This window comes from Corvus cornix, chromosome 1 (genome assembly GCF_000738735.6).
Source record: "Corvus cornix cornix isolate S_Up_H32 chromosome 1, ASM73873v5, whole genome shotgun sequence".
In the NCBI taxonomy this organism is placed as follows: domain Eukaryota; kingdom Metazoa; phylum Chordata; class Aves; order Passeriformes; family Corvidae; genus Corvus; species Corvus cornix.
In genome coordinates, this window is record NC_046332.1 from 90992152 (window position 1) to 91009184 (window position 17033).

Genomic DNA, 17033 nt, shown 5'->3' on the forward strand with positions numbered 1-17033 from the left:
TAGCAAAACCCTGTAATAGAATATGATTTATTTCCATGACCATTTGCTTGAAATAAATAAAGGGCTATAGAAACATCATTTCTGTAAGATAAAACCATCAAGTGCACAACAGCAGCTGAGGAACTACATTTCTTTTACAGCTTGTCTAAAGTGTCACCTTGCAGGGACCTGAGGGCATGTTAAAGTGAAGAGCTTTAAAACAGCAAACAACGAAAGCTAATTCTTCTCCAAAAAAGGCAAACAGGAAGCTTGTTTAAAGGACAAAGCTTTCGGTGCATAGCAAGTGCTTGTGTTCACATGTGTGCTCAGGTTGCTTTTGAAGTCTGTTTCTTTGGCTCCCTTGGCTCTGTCTCCAAAAGACATCTACAAAAACTCATGTATGCTCATAAGTGCCAAACATGTACATGGCGCCTCAGTCACTTCGACAGCAAGTGACAGTTAATTCAAACCATGCGTTACAGAGAGCTCATCCTTTCATGATAAATGATGGTATTGACAGATGAGTTATTTTTACACTGAGCTTAATTATGTCAAATCTCAGCCCACAAGTGTGCAGCAGAAAGGGTAGCATTTTTCTTTGTTACTAATAAGCTGTGTTTGTTATTTTTCTTCTGCACTATTCACACGTAATTAAAGGTGACCCAAACCCACATACATTACATGCCAATGAAAACCCTTTCATCTTCATTGTCATGTCATGACATACTGGATTGACAAATCTGCTAAAAAAAAAAAAAGCCATAAGACCGCCCCGTCTCTTAGTCACGTAAGTTTAAAGCCTTGAGGAAACAATGACTGAGTTTGCCTGTCTGCACGGAATCAGTTCTGTACATTTTTCTTGCCCAGACTGTTTCAGATATGAAGCGCCTCACCTGAATCCCTAAGGTCCTGTTTATTTCTCACACATGTATTCTTCTTGTAGGAAGAAGTCAAAGCTGTATACAGAGCTCCAAAATGGTTCTCCCTAATTTATGTGCCCAATAAAGCAAACTTCTCCAAAAGGAGCAACTTCAGTCTTTAAAACATAAAAATCAAATTGTGCTGTTCCCACTCCCAAAGCGCCATCAGCAGCTGAAGTCACCGTGCCTACTAACAGAAGGGTGTATTAGCTCAGCAGTTTCTCACCCAAAACCCAATTCATTTACAATGAATTCAGTGTTCAGAAGATACTATAGTTACTGTAGAACATTTAAACTTCAAAACCACTCAAAAGCCGGGAAATACAAACCTAAGATGACCACATTAATACCACGTATTACCCCTTCACTGAAGTTTGCCCTGCAACATCTTTCTCCTAAATCTCTGCTGTGTTCTCTGCTTGCACTGTGAATAATTGTTCTTTAACCGATTAAAAGGTATTGCTACACCTTTAGTAAGGACTAAAGACTTACAGGGTATGGTTAGCACATTTCAGAGGAGTATATGGTTTCCACAGATCAATTTATTAGTGCAGGTGTATGACACACTTTGAGTAAAATGGGACAACATCAAATACTCCCTCTGTTTAACTTGGAACAGGGAGCTGAATTTCCAACACCTGCATCTCAAGAGAGTGCCAAAGCCATGGGGTTATTGGATATTTGCAGGAGGGCTACTTTGTGGTTTTGGTTTTTTTATAACTGGGTGTATTTATCCAGATTTTAAGTGGATTCCAAAGCAAATGGGGCTTGTGTGGCCATGAAGCAATTTCCCACACACTTCCGCAGCTTAATTGTGCACACCCAGCCCTTTTCCCCAGAGGATCCCAGAGGTTTGATGGTGCACTACAGCATGTGACAAGGGTGCTTTGTCAGCCACTGACAAATGCACATGGCAGCAAGGTCTTTGCAAATGTCCCAGGGGGAAGAGCTTCAGCTAGAGCTGGCTATTGGCCACAAGACACTGATCCGTCAGAAATCATCCTTCATGCATGCTAGTGTTCCTGGAGCTACTTGCCTCTTAGTCATCTTTGACTTTAACTAGCCTGGACTAATGTCTAGCATTTTTCCTAGGAAAGTTTCCTACTTCACTGGGGATCAGGCCAGATTCACAACAGGAACTGTGCCATAATGGACTCAGTGCTCCGCAGCAGCCACAGAAGGTGGCAGCATCCTTGCTACAGCCAGAGTCTGCGAAGAGACACCTCGGAACAGAGATCTTCAAAATAACTTGGCCATGACCCTGGCAGGGCTTAGAAACCTGACAAGGCTCTGCCCTACAGTCCTCCAGACTCCCTCCAAAATCCAGCTTATGGAACCTCTCCTGCCACTGCTTCCTATCTTTGCACTTAATAACCCCATCAGCTACAGGGCAACACAAAGCCAAACACCTCCACCTGCCAGCATCCTCCTTTGTATGAACACAGTTTTGGAAGTCTTCCCTCTAAGTGGCTGGGGGCTGGCTGGGTGAGCTCCATGGAGAAGGAACTTTTCAGGGCCCCTGGCCAGGCAGTGTGGCTACACAGGCTCTCTCAGGATTGTCCAGCTTCCTCCTCTTGCACCTTTTCTGCTTTGCATGAGACAGTTTTTGTCTCTTTTTTACTCAGACACATGACTCCCAAACGTAGTGACTGGGGCACCACCTGGGTCAGGGTTTGGAAACTGGGCTCCAGTTCTTACTCTGAGCTAAATTTAGATATCCTATACTGAGTATTACCCAGGGCCTATGTCTCCATACACTTGTGGCAGTATTATTTTTCTTTTGCTCTCCAAATTGCCAGTTATGCCTAGGAAAATGTAACAGTTAAAAAACGAGGGATGAACAGACAGACGCCTCTTTTGGAATGCACAAGAGCTGGAGCTGGGGACTGTTGTGAGTAAAACAGCTAAAGTCTCCGCAGGCTGAGAAACACGTTGAGTCCAGATCGCTCACCTGAGCTCCCTGAGCATGTAACAGTGTGACCATTCCCAGTGGGAGGGCTTGACGTGTGGCATGTGGGTATGTTCATCCAGCACAGGCCAAGCCAGGTAAAGCATGTCCAGAAGCACACGTTCAGGCATGCAGGGAACTCACTGGATGCAAACGTGGGCGTTAAGGTATGTAGGTACCTCTGCGGTGAAGAGGAGGCGAGAGTTCTTAGTATCTAAGGTTTAGACTTCTCATGTGAAGTGACTTGTCTGCTAGGCATCCAAGTTCCTCCTTGGGATTAAGTCCTTGAAGATGATCTAACAGAAGGCATCTGCTTCTCACCTCAGAGTGCTCCCGAATGAAAGACTCAGAGAGTGCCTGGTATTCTACGCACTTTTCACACACCCAGCACTAATTGCTCTTCCGTGATTAAGGAAAAGTGTTTCTTCTATATATACAAAAAAGTGTGAAAACTCAGGATGAAAAATACTGCAGAGTTAAGCAGATTTGTTTATGAGTTTGCATCTGTTCTGCAAAAGTGGACATGCCTATGAAGCTAAGCAAAGGTCTGTGTGCACCTCTCGTTAAATTAATCCATCTAGAATTAGTAATGGTAGGGAAAATACCACAGACAGCAACTTTACTTCTGCATGTGTTTCTGGGAAACTTGAGCTGTTAGCACTGTCTTTGCACTTGGCTTTGGAAGGGGAAAAGCAGATGTCTTCCACTCATTTTGACTAAACTAATACAGTTTGGGCATTTTGTGCAGCAATTGCAACTTTTCTTTACGTTTTAGTCCATCTCTGTTATAGGCACAGGCAACAGCAGATGAAAGAGAAACATCAACAGTTTGTTAAAATAAATGGCAAAAACACCCACGACATCAGGACTGAGGGAATATCTCAAGTCTTTCTACTCCAGTTGTTATGCCAAAGTTGTTTTAAAAGGCATGAACAGAGAGTTCTGAAAAAACAAAACAAATATAGACATCATGCTTTCCTCTCATTTTCTTTGCTTCTGCGTTTTAGAATTTCAGAAGAAAAAGCCATGCACACAGATAAAATTTCTTACTTCAGCTGCTAAATGCATGTATAATTCCACTGCTTTTGTCTTATTTTTGTCAACACATATTTTAAGGAATAGTTTTATGATGCTTCTTATGAGCATCTCTAAAATTCTCCTGGGAAGCTTGTATAACTAGCAAGACCTAACTGAATTAATAAGCCAGAGCACTTTGATAAAGGCGTTAAAATAATGCCAAGGCTGTGCTGTGGATGTTGAGCTCAACTACAGTGTTTTGTTGAAAGCAAGCACTCCCTTCCAAAGCAGCCAGTGGCTCTATCAGCTGTAAGCCCATCACTTCGCAGTTGCAGACTTACAGTGGTGCCATACAAAGCCCTCTGAGCCGCTACAAACCACAAGTTCAAAACCTGACTCATGTCTAGAACTCCGACTCACTCGCTGTTGCTGGCTTAGTCACTGCCAGCAGCCCTACATGCATGTGCTAATCCTGCGGTAGCCTCAGCACAGTTCCCTCCTGTGGGAAAGCCCTGGTTAGTCAGACTTGAAGAAAGGCAGGGTATTGTTAGATTTCTCTTACCATTGTGCTGCTTTGTTCTTCTTGCATTCCCATCTTAATGACAGTGCGAGCTGTTGGCCTTCCACACTTTCTTTGTGCCTATGTAAATTCAGTGTTTGATGCAGAAGAGGCGGAGACGATTTCTAAGTGAAGGGGCAGGTGTGAGTGAAAGGAGCAACCCAACAGCCAAACTATTTGAAAAAGAAACCTTTAATGTCTCATCAGCTCAGCACTTAAAAAAAAAACAGCCTTCATAACTTGTCTTGAAAACTGGAAAAACAGGGTGTCTAGCTATAATTTAAGACATTAATAACAAGAAGATTTTGCAGTTCCCTGACACATTTTGACTTTTCCACAGTGAAATGCTATCTTAAAACTAGGTCTGATTATTAAAATGTGAAATACTGTCAGTGACAAAGAAATTACAGACAGGTTTAGCCCAGGCTAAATTTTAGGACACGTCTGGAAACACCTTTTTTTCCTTTCTTAAATGGACATTCTGCCAAGGATATTTGCAATGCAACAACTTTACAGGACTGACCCAGGTCTTCAGAGGTATTTAGTGGCTACCATGAGCACCCCTGAAACTGCAGCCTTGAGATGTTACACCCTAATTAACAAAATAAGTTTCAACAAAAAGTATTTTTCACCTTCAAGCAATGAGTATACACTCTTTCAGCCTGGAAGTCTGCTTTCCAGCACAGAAAACACAACAAAGCAAGAACAAACACATCTTGTTATATGGGAACAGAGGACAATAAAAGACATCTAAATCTCCACATTTTATTTTTATTTCCCTGGTCTAGAAAAGGCTTTCAGGCATGGAGTTAAAGCTTAAGAACACAAGTAGCTTACTTGCCTTTTGTGGGACAATGTGACTATTTGAAGCTCTGTGTGTGCTTATATGCTCCACTATTTAAGTTATGATTTACTGAAAACAGGCATATACAGCCTCCTCACCACAAAGTATCTTTACAGTCATCATGGCAATCTTGACAAGAAACCAGAAGTCCAATTTCTTACAGGATTTATTCCCTCTGCTGAAATAGTCATTTTTTCCATGGCTGACTCATCTAGAAAATTTTTATGAAGTTAGTAGCAAATGCAAGCATCCTGCTCTTTGCACCTTCAAAGCTATCACATAAAGATAACACTGTTTTCTTTTAATCTTTTTTTTTTATTGCTGAATATTATGCTTACAACAATCCTGCTTTGCTACAGATGGTTTCCTGTTGTTTCTGCCAAATGTGAAATAGCTATAAAACTTGAAAAGGTTCTGATGCTGTCACTGCATGAAAAATTACATCTACAAGGGAAAATTAAATATGAGCCTTAGCCTTTAATTTCTTTAATCTTACTTAGTAAGTGAACTTTTTTACTCCCACCCCCAACTCAAAGCTTCTGATAACACATCCTGAAGGGAAAAACACAGCTATGTATTTTAGTCAGGTATAATGCCTTCATTAACAAAAACAAAAAAAGAGGAAGGGGAAGTAGATAATTCTCATGTCCAGACCAACCAAACAGCCACCAACTCCAGCTGACAAGAGCAGTGCCTTTGGCTCAGTTTCATAAAAGACATAAAGCCATTTCTGTGAGAAGACAGTGAAGTTCCTGTTTTCAGTGCTATAATAAGGAAATCTGTCACCTTAGCAAACAAATTACTAGAAAATGGCTTGTGTAATCCCAAGGGGACAGAGCCTTTGCTCCTTGCGTGGGCAAACCTCAGTGAACTCAGTGACAGCTTTACTTGAATGCAAAAGGAGTATTAAGAAGCACTTCAAAGAAAAATTGAATTTTATACATATGATGAAGAAAACTCTTGATGTTCTGATGCTCTCTATAGGCATAGATTCAGTGTCATACGGGCGAAGGGCTAGGAAAAATGTATTTTACCAGCAAAGTAACTTTCTAAGGCACGTAACTTACGAGTGGAGCATCAATGAACAAGCGAGCTTCACAGTTGTCTCAAATTTCTGTCAGTATTTGACTGGCACCATATCAACAGATTCATTTTCTAGGGAAAAAAAAATCAGGGGGCATTTAACCACGTCCTTCTACCAACAAGGTAAGGCTGTGCTCACTGCCATGGATCTGCCTCTACAGGCACTGGGGTTAGAGGCAAAGAGAGTAAATATGAGAAATTGTGCTGTCATTTTGAGTGCGTTTGTCTGCTGCTGTGCATAGAAGTTCTGATATCTTAGAGCTCTGCAGCACAAGAAGTAAACGTTCTGTACTACACTGGAGATTTGGCAAGCACCCATTTCTGCAGGAAAAAGGCATTTAATTGTAATCTCACCCAACCAAGACATTAGACCTCAACTTTCCAGCTGCTCAGACCACCTACTACTCATTCTAGGGCATGGATCTGATACTCATTTGCTACAAGAAGAGTTTCACTCTTGGTTGGAAAGACAACTTGGTGGGATTTTAGGTTTTTTTTAACCTGTGCTGCCTTTCCTTGCTCTGGAGGCTGCAATTTAAAAGTGGAGGTAGAGGTGACATTGTGGGCAGGAGTGAGTGGAAAATACATACACTCATCAAACTGCAACCAGATGTCTCATCTACATGTGGACATGCCTCTCCCATGTGCTGTACCCCCAAGGACACCACTCACTGCCTCTTCAAAGTTGCTCCTGGTGTTTCCCCATGCATAGATATTTGCAGTAGAAATACCCGTTTGTTTGTTTAGTCTGACTTCCACCAAAACTAAATTAGAAACAACCTTATGCAAGCTCTGGGAGACCTGCACCATACAGGACACACTCCTGTAGCTCAGCCCAGCAGTGGCTCCTGGTTCATTGTGAAGATATCCAGGTCTGGGAGAGCAGGGGTGCAAGGCATCTGTGGGGCTGACATGCTGGACCTGCTGCTGTCTCTGAGAGACCCTACATGGTGCCTGATTTTGATGTCTGTGAAAACCACTGATTGATCACTTGGGCCAGGAAAGCATTTATAGACAAGCACCCTTTATTTCTTTTTTGTAGTGTAGCCTGTGTACATGGGGATCTCAGATGAAAATCGGAAATGGACAGGCAGGTTGGATATCTGCTGGCCTGACTGGAGAGTCTCCTGTTGGTTTTACTGGGAAATATATCAAGCCCTGTATATTCATTTTATCAGGTTTGTTTTTTTAATTTATTTCCAATTTTACCATTTGTCCAGCAGCTGAATTATTTGTACTTTTCACATCCAATTAAATACCACACAGTGCTAGTACTGGATTTTTCTCACACCTGGTAAGAAAACCATGATGGAAAACATAACCCTGCCACATCAGAGACGTTCTTCATATACCATACAATATTTGCATCTAGGTTTCCTTGTTGCTAGCCAGTACCATCTGTTATCTGTTTTGGTCTGCTTATAAGAATTGGTAATTTTTGAAAATTGAGAGTAAGACAAGAACAATGGCTTTTTCCTTTGTATTTTACATCCCAAAGAAACCAACTGGATCTACACATGCACAGAAAAATATACCCCTCCAATTGACAATATATTAGCGCATGCTTTTTCTGTATGGAAAATTTAAAGAGACAACACTCATCGTGAGGAAGTACTTGAATTTAATGAAATAAATCTGTGCCTCACAACGCCTGGATACTGGGTTTTACTTTTGTCTCTCTTGGAGGGTGTTGACACTCAGACTTGGTGATGGAATAAATGGTGACAGCTGAGATAGTTACTGCCCTCAGCTGTGCGTTCTGTCCTTCTCTTGGAAATTATTACCCTCCTGCAGCTGGCAAAATGGGATGCTTCATGAAGCCAGCTTCAGACTGCCAGACTTCACGCCAGCCTCGGCTTACGCGGATCCACCAGCCCATAAACTTCTGTGGCTTTGAGGTGAGCCCACAAGCCATTGAGCCATGCCTGCTGTGCAGGTGGTAAACACTCAGAAAGAAATGGGGTGGCCAGTTGAAGGTGCTGCTGCTGTGCTTGGCCCCCCCTGTCATGTACCACTGGATGGGTGGCAGCCCACAGATCATTCTTTCCTATTTTTGTAAATACAAATGTGTCTAACTCAGGGGACACGTTGTCACCAACTACCCACCAAGAGAAGAAATGGCAAAATCCCAAGTGACAAAAAGAGAACATGTCCCCAGCCTTTTTGTTTTTTGTGGACTCCAATAGGAAGACAAATGTTGTTTAATGATGGTAATTTCAAGTTTTGCGTTGTTATATGAGGCAAATTGAAGTCCCATGTTTGAGGATGCCGTCTGTTTCGTAGCTCCTAACTAGAGCAGGCTATAAACCAGCACCAGGTATTTCAACAGACTGCCTCTTTTAGCCTTTGATATCATCTGTTCCTCATATTTTTACAGTCCCAGTGTTTCTCTTCCAAGATGTGTGATATAGACACACAGGGTCTTTTAGTCTTCTTCTTTTGAGTGACAGAAGCCAAGTTCTAGAAAGCCTTAATTTATCAGCTGTTACTGTAAAGATCTTTTTCCCTCCCTGGTCCTTCTCCCAAGCGGTGGAGTGTATAAAGAGTTCCAAAAGAAAAATGGAGCATGTCCTAGGAATGCATCCTTCTAGCCTGGATAATAACAAATATCTAATCCTGAACTATTAAAATGGTTCTTGCTTCAAATGAAATGTAAAAATCTGATACTCAATCTGTAGATAATTGTATGCTGCTTAACTGGCACTTCAGTAGTTTTTGTTTGTGATATATCCAAAGGAAGAGATGGATGCGCTGTCAGAATTAAAGCTCTCTCATTATTTGGCCATATGTTTCTGCTTTGGTCCCCAGCCTGTTACACTGCTGGGGATACAGAGGATAAAGCCTAGTCTTCATATGCAACACAGCCTCCAGGGGAGGTAGGGAAAAGACTGAATCTTTCCAGGGTTCCTTCTTACCCAAGAGCTGGCTTGGACCTGGGTGCAGCTAAGTTTTGCAGCACCATATCCTTCCTGGCGGTAAAGGCCAAAGAACCAGAGGCTCATTAACATGATCAGGGGATGTGCATTCATCAGCACTTGCACAGAGCAGACAGAGACAGCAAGACACTGAAACTCATGTATCTTTCTGTGCCAGGCTCCAGTAGGGAAGCAAGTATCTCACTGAAGATTGGTTAGGAAGAGCTGGATGCCAAAGGCTAGCAACTAGGTTGATCTTAGCCTTTAAGATCAAAAGGTTCTCAGGTCCATCAACCTCTCAGCATGCTCCAAGTATAGTCAAACTAAGTTTTCTGAACTCTTTTGCTTTTTCTCCTCAATTCACCCATAGCCACTGAGTGTATGAAAATAACATTCTCAAAACACAGTACACCGCACACATTTTTATTATCAGAGCAGGCCCCTGGATAGTCAGGTCATTGAGACCCTCCTAGCTTCCTGTGCACAGCAAGTGAGGCAAGGATCAGCTGAAATACCATCAACTGCTGGAGAGGTTCGTGCGGGACAGGGAATGGGACAACATCAACCTTCTCAAAAAGTCTTTCTGCTATAAAACTTACACAGCTCTGGCAGTCCCTTCTGCCACATAAGCTCTTACCAGTCATCTCCTCCCAAAAAGGAAACAGGAAGAATTTAAGGCACCAAATAATAAAATCTCAGTTCTGCAGAACAGAGTCTGAAAAAGAATAAATGCCAGAAACTCTATGAAATCCACCAGGGACTTAGCTATTGATTTTGCACTGCAGCTGGTCAGATATTATGGTAATGTGGCAATGTAAATCCTGTTGCTAGATTCATGGTGGGTGATTCAATTCAAGCATTGTGGCTTAACTTCACAGAATGACACTTCTGACATTTCAAAACTAGCACTCGCTAGCGTCAGATCAGGACGATGTGGCCCTGACTCCATCTCCACAGAGATTTGAAAATCCACTGGCAAAGCTTTAACTTCTTCATAAGACAATAGCAGATAATGCTTTTTAAGTAGTCTTTGTTTATCTTTTATTCTTTTGTTTCTAATGGACTCCTTCTGAATTTGAAAATAACTTCCTCTCTACTTTTGTTCTGATTTCCCCAGTGGGAAGAAACTGAAAAAGCTGATCTACGTCAAGTCAGAAGAAATGTGTGCAAAGTTAATATGATTCAGGAAACAGTGTCTGATCACTGAATATTGCCAAAGAGCCAGCAAGAGCTGGGCACACCACCCTTGTGGGAGTTCTGCCATTGGCTGCATGGGCCCAGAATCTCATCCATTTGTAATAGAATTGGATGGGTGATAAATCAAACAAAGGAATAGCAAGTTACTTGGCCTCCAAATAATATTTGTATGGTCTAGTCTTTGCCATATGAAGTTCTTAGTTTTCTGGGAAGAGTACAGTCAAACATTTCGTCCATAAGGTGACCATTGGCTCAGGTTATACTTGCCAAGGGGGACAGTCTCACATACCACAATTCTATCTTTGTTCAGTAATATCTAATTCTTTACAGGAACTTACCTTCTTGGAATATACATGGCAAAAAAGTGTCTCTGGTTTTGCAAATACCTCCCTGACCTATTGACACACCAGCCAGAACTTTTCTACATGTTAGGAAAGAAGGGTTTTCTGCCACAAGAGCAGCTGCTTCAGGACCTGTTGGGTAAAAAGGGGTACCTGCTATCTCCTATTGCATCATAAAATATATGCTGGGTCTCAAGAGCCAGGAGGGATCCACAAGGCAGTAAAGGCCTGGTTTCAGAGTAATCAGAGGGAGAAATGAGATACATTTTACAGGAGTGAATGGAAAGGCTGATCTACACTCAGCTTTGCCTCAATGACTCATGCAGGGTGGGGCCATGCCGGCACCTCTCTGGTTATTCTGCTATAGGCAGTAGCTCACGTTGCAATTTATCTACCTTTTAGCTGAAAAGAGAAGTAGCATAGATACGATCTGATACCCAGCTCCATCCTAGCATGGAAACAACTCTGTTGAGGATATTAGAGGGGAATTCCTCCACTGATGACAACATGAGAAAAACATTATCTTAATCTAATCTTCAAAAGCTTATGCTGCTATTTCTTGAGACTTGGACCATTTATCTAGCACAGCTATATGGGTTCTGTTAGAAACTTTAGATTCTGTTAAAATATTTCAGTCCTCCAAGAAGTGTCACCTTTACACATAAAGTTGAAATGTTTGATGTGAAGTCATTCTCAGAGGAATTCTTAACAGCCCTATGGTAAAACTGCATTCAGTTCAACACTTTCAATGAGATGATTTCCATGGCATACAGTTCAGTATAATGCCTTGAGAATGACCATCTCACGATCTTAAGTGAAAAATTAAAACATCACATGTTTTCCATCTAGCTGCAATAGAGAAAAATCAGCCTATTTATGCCAGTGGTTTTCTGCAAAAGCTATCTACGTACTAAAAAAAAAAAAAGCCTGCTGGCTTTTTCTGGGCACATTCTCATCTGAGCTCTTTCTTGTGGTCAGACTACATTATTGCAAACTGAACACAGCTATACTGTGCCCTACCAACCAAAAGAGCTGGGCTAAGCTCTGGTAACAGCTTCACCATTGTCAATCATCTCCAGTGAAAAATGGGTTCACAGAAGCTTACCTGAAGGTGGAATTGTTCCCACTGAGTGGTATGAAACCAAACTTGCTGCTGGTGAATATATTTCCTTTATTTGACAGTTCTTGTCTTTTTTATTTTCACAATTAATTTCTTATCAGTATTACTTTTCAGTATAGGATACCCAAACTTCCTTTCTTTTCACTTTGTACAACTTAGACATTTCTGAGAGAGAAGAACAAGAACCAAGTAATCCTGATAATAGTCATGGGATTTGACCCTACTTTGCACAGACACATTAATTTCCTTTTAAAATTTCCAATCTCTCACAATTTTTCCCATAGAGCTGCCAGAGATTTCCACCACTTTCCGAAAACATTTCAAGACCTATCACTGAAAACTGCAGTATACAACATCAACACCCACCTCTGCTGTAGAGGAGTGGCAGCAGTGGCCACTGGCCTTGTCTACTCAAATGAACAGCAGCCACAGGTGTGAAAGATTTCCTTGTAGTTTGAGGCATGTAGAGAGGTTTGGGGTGGTACTCCAAGGAGGTGGTTGTCACTAAGCTCTTGGCACTGTTGTACTATTGATGAGGACCTCACCTCTCATGCCATGGGGGACAGATCCAAAGTGCCATCCATTGCCCCTTCATATAGTATCTACAGCTTCACTAGTTGCAAAAATGAAAACACCTTTTCTCTTAGGCATACCAGCCACACTTTTTCTAATACGCAGTGTCAGTGCTGTAGCCATGGCAGCAGCAGCAGCTAAAACCACCCAGCTCAGTACCAATGACAATCGTTCATAGTCATGCAAGGTTCACACACATCACTTCACCACTGGAGCAGGTTCTGCAGTCCCAGCTGAGCTCTCTGCTCCCCTTGAAAGCTACTTTGGCACCACACACGGCTACAGAGTACTGTGCTTGGAGCAGGTGTGCAATACCAGTCTGCCCAGGTACTTCTCTGTGGGCAGCAGCCTGCTTTCATCTCTGGACCTCAGTCTCACAGAACCCTTTTACAGAGAGATTGTGGAAGCAGGGAAAATAAAAATCAGCATGCTATGAACATGTATTCACATGTGTATGCAGTCAGCCACAACAGTATCACTATTGTGATATTTTACAGAGGTGGTTGGGATTTCAAAAGTCTAGTAGCAGTGTAAAAAGTACAGGCAAATTACTTTGCAATGTTAACATAAAACCCGAAAGAGCAGTTCCACTATCCTCTGGAGAAACATATACTTCTACTGAAATAAAAACCCCACTAAATCCTCTAGAGTTTAGGAACCAGTAAGACCATCAGTACTTCTAGTAATAAAAAAGTCTACAACACATGCTCTGTGAAGAAACTTTAACTTCTAACCAAAGGTACTACCAGGAACTGTAGCTACTTTCTATCTTTCAAAGGAAAAAGCAGTTCTCTAGTCCTATGCCAAGAGCAGAGAAACTCACTGGACGGTAGATCTCTTTCAAACGAAGCCTAAAGCCAACAGGATTTCCAGCCACAGCCCTCGCTGACATCCCCATGACAGAGCGGATCCCGTACCAGAGGCACGTTGGCTCTGGGAAAGGCAGCCGATACGCGCGACGGGAGCCTACCTTGCACAGACGGGCTCACGGCCTCCGAAGCCCGGAGAAGGGCTGCTCCGTCGGGCACAGAGAGCGGGATACCCGCAGCTGCTCCGTCGGGCACAGAGAGCGGGATACCCGCAGCTGCTCCGTCGGGCACAGAGAGCGGGATACCCGCAGCCGCTCCGGCGGGCACGGAGAGCGGGATACCCGGAGCTGCTCCGGCGGGCACAGAGAGCGGGATACCCGGAGCTGCTCCGGCGGGCACGGAGAGCGGGATACCCGCAGCCGCTCCGGCGGGCACGGAGAGCGGGATACCCGCAGCTGCTCCGGCGGGCACAGAGAGCGGGATACCCGCAGCCGCTCCGGCGGGCACAGAGAGCGGGATACCCGCAGCCGCTCCGGCGGGCACGGAGAGCGGGATACCCGCAGCCGCTCCGGCGGGCACAGGGCGCGGGGTCCCGCTCGCTCGGGCTCTCACACGTGCCAGCGCGCTTCTCCTCCACTCGCAGAGTTTGTCATGAATGTCCCAGCTGGGTCCCAGTGAGCGCAAAGACCTCGGAGCCGTCAGCCCACGGCCCCGCGCTCCCCTCGCAACTTCTCCTTCCCCTCGCTGTCCGCTGGGAAGTTCGGCAGAGCCGCGGGCGCCGGAGCGGGCTCCACTCTCTGCGAAAACTCGCCTGCCCCACCTAGAGGAGCCCCGCAGGATGAGGAGGAGTCCCGCATCCGTGCCCGCTACCGACGAGCTCGGAGCTGGCTGGTGAACAGGAGAAGGTTTTATCTGGTTTGGCTGGGAGAAGGGGAGCCAGAGTCTGGGATGCGGAGCAGGGGAATGCTTCTGGGGAGCTCCTGAGAGCAGAAGAAATGAGAGAGAAGTTTGATGAGTGAACTGGTTCAGTTTAGCGAATGTTGTTAAAGCAAAATGAAACTATTCTGAGAAATACCTGATGTCCAGACAATTTGGGGTGGCTCATCTGAAGCCCACCTCACTTTCCTACTTTTCAATTGCAGTTTTGGGGACTCTCTGGACTTCCCACAGGATTCTTACCAGGAAGGGACAGCATGGGCGACATCAAGAATTACTGCTTCCCCAGGAGCACACACAGCTCTCTGCTGCTTCTAGAAAATTCTGAAGAATAACCTAGATGGTTTTCAAATTGAGAATGTCATAGCTACCTTTCTGAACTACCGATTCTTTTCTTCCCAAGCAAAATAGAAATATTCTTATACAGTTCTGCTTTCTAAGGCTTGAAAATTCTGGTCGTCAGCTAGCTCTGCACAAGGGGGTTGCCAGTATTTTGCAAAGAGAGTGTTCCTTAAAACTGGAAAATGGGAAATAACACTGAAGTGAAAATAAATGAAATGCAAAACACCCAGCACATGTGCAAATGGCTTTAGTGCAGTTAAAGCAGTTAACTCAGAGGTCATAAAGGAGAAACATATCAACACTACACCTCCTTTTTTGAGCATCCAATACCCAGTATGAAAAACTGACAGTGCTTGATCAGTGGAAAATATTTCTCAAAGAAGACCTTTCAGCCTTGTTGGATACAAGATTCTTAAGTGTGTATTCTGGTGTGTGTTGTTCTTGTAACTCCACAGCTGACCTTACAGTCACCATCCCATTGGGCAAAGGCAGGCACTGAAACCAGGGGTGCTTTGGTTCTTATCCAACATGTACCAAACTGTTGGTATGAATCAACATTAAAATATAATTGGGCATGTCTTCCTTTTATTAAGAAACATATTCAGTACAACAGTTCCAGTTGTCAAAAGCTGCCCCTGGACTACACAGCAAGTTGCTTCCTTCTAACCTGCAGAGAAGAAAAGATTATGGTTGGTATCACTACAACAGACAAAACTTGGCTAAGCCTGTCTGACCTTCCACAGGGACTGCTTCTCTTAGCAGCAGGTGAATTGTTCCTGAACCTAGTTCCTTCCTGAAACAAAGTTATAAGAGAGACAAGGATGAAGGTGGTAGTAGCAGGGCAGGTTCACTGAAAATGACAGAATAAACAAAGAAAGGTTGCTTCCATATAGCCCACAGGGTGCATCCATTCCTGAGAAGAGACAAAGGCAGCAGGACCATGAAAGACAGAAGAAAGTGTGGAACAGAGGGCAGAAGGAGAACAATAGTTATCTATCCTCATTGCCTATGGAGGCAAGGTTTATACAGTGTTTGTGTTCCCTCCTAATAGCATTTGAATCTACTGGCAAATAGAGATACATTCTCAGAAGCCTCTAACAGTAAGCAGCTGGCTAAAGACAGTCATCCCCAATTTATTGTCCAAATTCGGAGAAAGCACGCTGTGAACACACCTTATGAGAAAGCAACAAATCCGTGCAGAGAGAGACCTCACACGTTCTCCAGCCACCCAAAAAGCATACATCTTCTTAGACCACACAAGTCAGTCAACCCACAGAACACAAATCTGTAGGAAATCAGGATTCATTAGTTCCAGTACTTCTGGAGCAAGATGTTTTTCTGAGGATGGTTTATCATTGTGGGTCTGAGAGGCACTGGAGAATTTTATGTTTTATATCTTTGGACCAAATTAGGTTAATTTTCATTCTTCTGTTTCTCCCAGTCTTCAGGGCAATATGGGTGCCCAAGGTCCTACCTCTGAGTGAACTCCTCATGGTTTGGTCTTGAAGTCCACATCCTACCAGGGCTGACATCTGGCCCAGAGAAGCTGCTCTGCAAAGACGCTGTGTGAAAAAGAGGAACTTATATTTTGCTGACCCAGTCACAGTGGAAAAGTAAACACAAAAAAAGAAGAGATACCTTTGTCAAAGACCCACCAAAATGACAGTGTTTTTTAAGCTGCCACATTGATTCCTGGCATCAGGTAACAGGCTGAAAGAATTAACTACCCCTTTCAGCCCCTATGACATCCATATGTCTACCCACCCTTTCTGACATGTGAAATTCCTGCACTGAGCACCCCGCTAGAATGAAGGGACAAGCAGGCATCAGAGACAAAATAAGTATATGCAACCACAAGAAAGGAAAGGAGGAGAGAGGTGTGATGAACTCAGCCATTTGGACTTGTGAGGCTCCTTACTGCTTATCTTTTCTATCAGAATGGAGGTCTACATGGCACATGAACATCTCTTGTCACAAAATCATCCTTCCACCCCACCTTTGGTCACACTGGAGGCAGCACAAAGGCAGAGCACGCCACTGCAATATTTCTTAGGTTTGTCCAAAGGGCCTATGTCTTCCCTCAAGTAATGGGAGAGGTAGAATGACATGAGAAGTGCCTGTACTACATGCCTAAAACAGAGAGTGGGTTTGCCTGGTGTGAGTTCTTGCTGCTGTCATCAGCTATGTAAGGCTGATGGGATTTTGCATTTTCTGTCGTCTCCCTTTTCTGCAGGGGCTGGTATTCCCCTGCCCCACTGTGGCAGAGGACACTGGCATCCAGAGATGGTGACACGAGGAGAAGGAGAGAGGATTATAGCCCTTGGAGATTCTTTCTCCTTTTGTGGTGGAAAATTGTCTGGTTTATAACTAAAGTTGAGCTGTCTAAAGACCTCTATTGTTTCTCAGAAGTGACATTCATTTTATTGAAACACTAAGGGCTGAGAAAGATA

General features: G+C 43.6%; 1 protein-coding gene across 3 annotated transcripts in view; it reads right to left on the minus strand.

The window, feature by feature from the left end:
- The window catches only part of EDAR (ectodysplasin A receptor), a 70919-nt gene extending 56846 nt beyond the window's left edge, over positions 1-14073 (minus strand). For 2 of the 3 annotated variants that reach the window (XM_010394298.4, XM_019283056.3), the window contains exon 1: positions 4427-4503. In XM_010394298.4, coding sequence (XP_010392600.2) covers positions 4427-4459 — 33 coding nt within the window. In that variant the 5' untranslated portion in view covers positions 4460-4503. Of the gene's footprint in view, positions 1-4426; positions 4504-13466 lie in introns of those variants that run through there. The other variant, XM_010394297.3, reaches the window with a different exon arrangement.
- Between the last annotated feature and the right edge of the window lie 2960 nt (positions 14074-17033).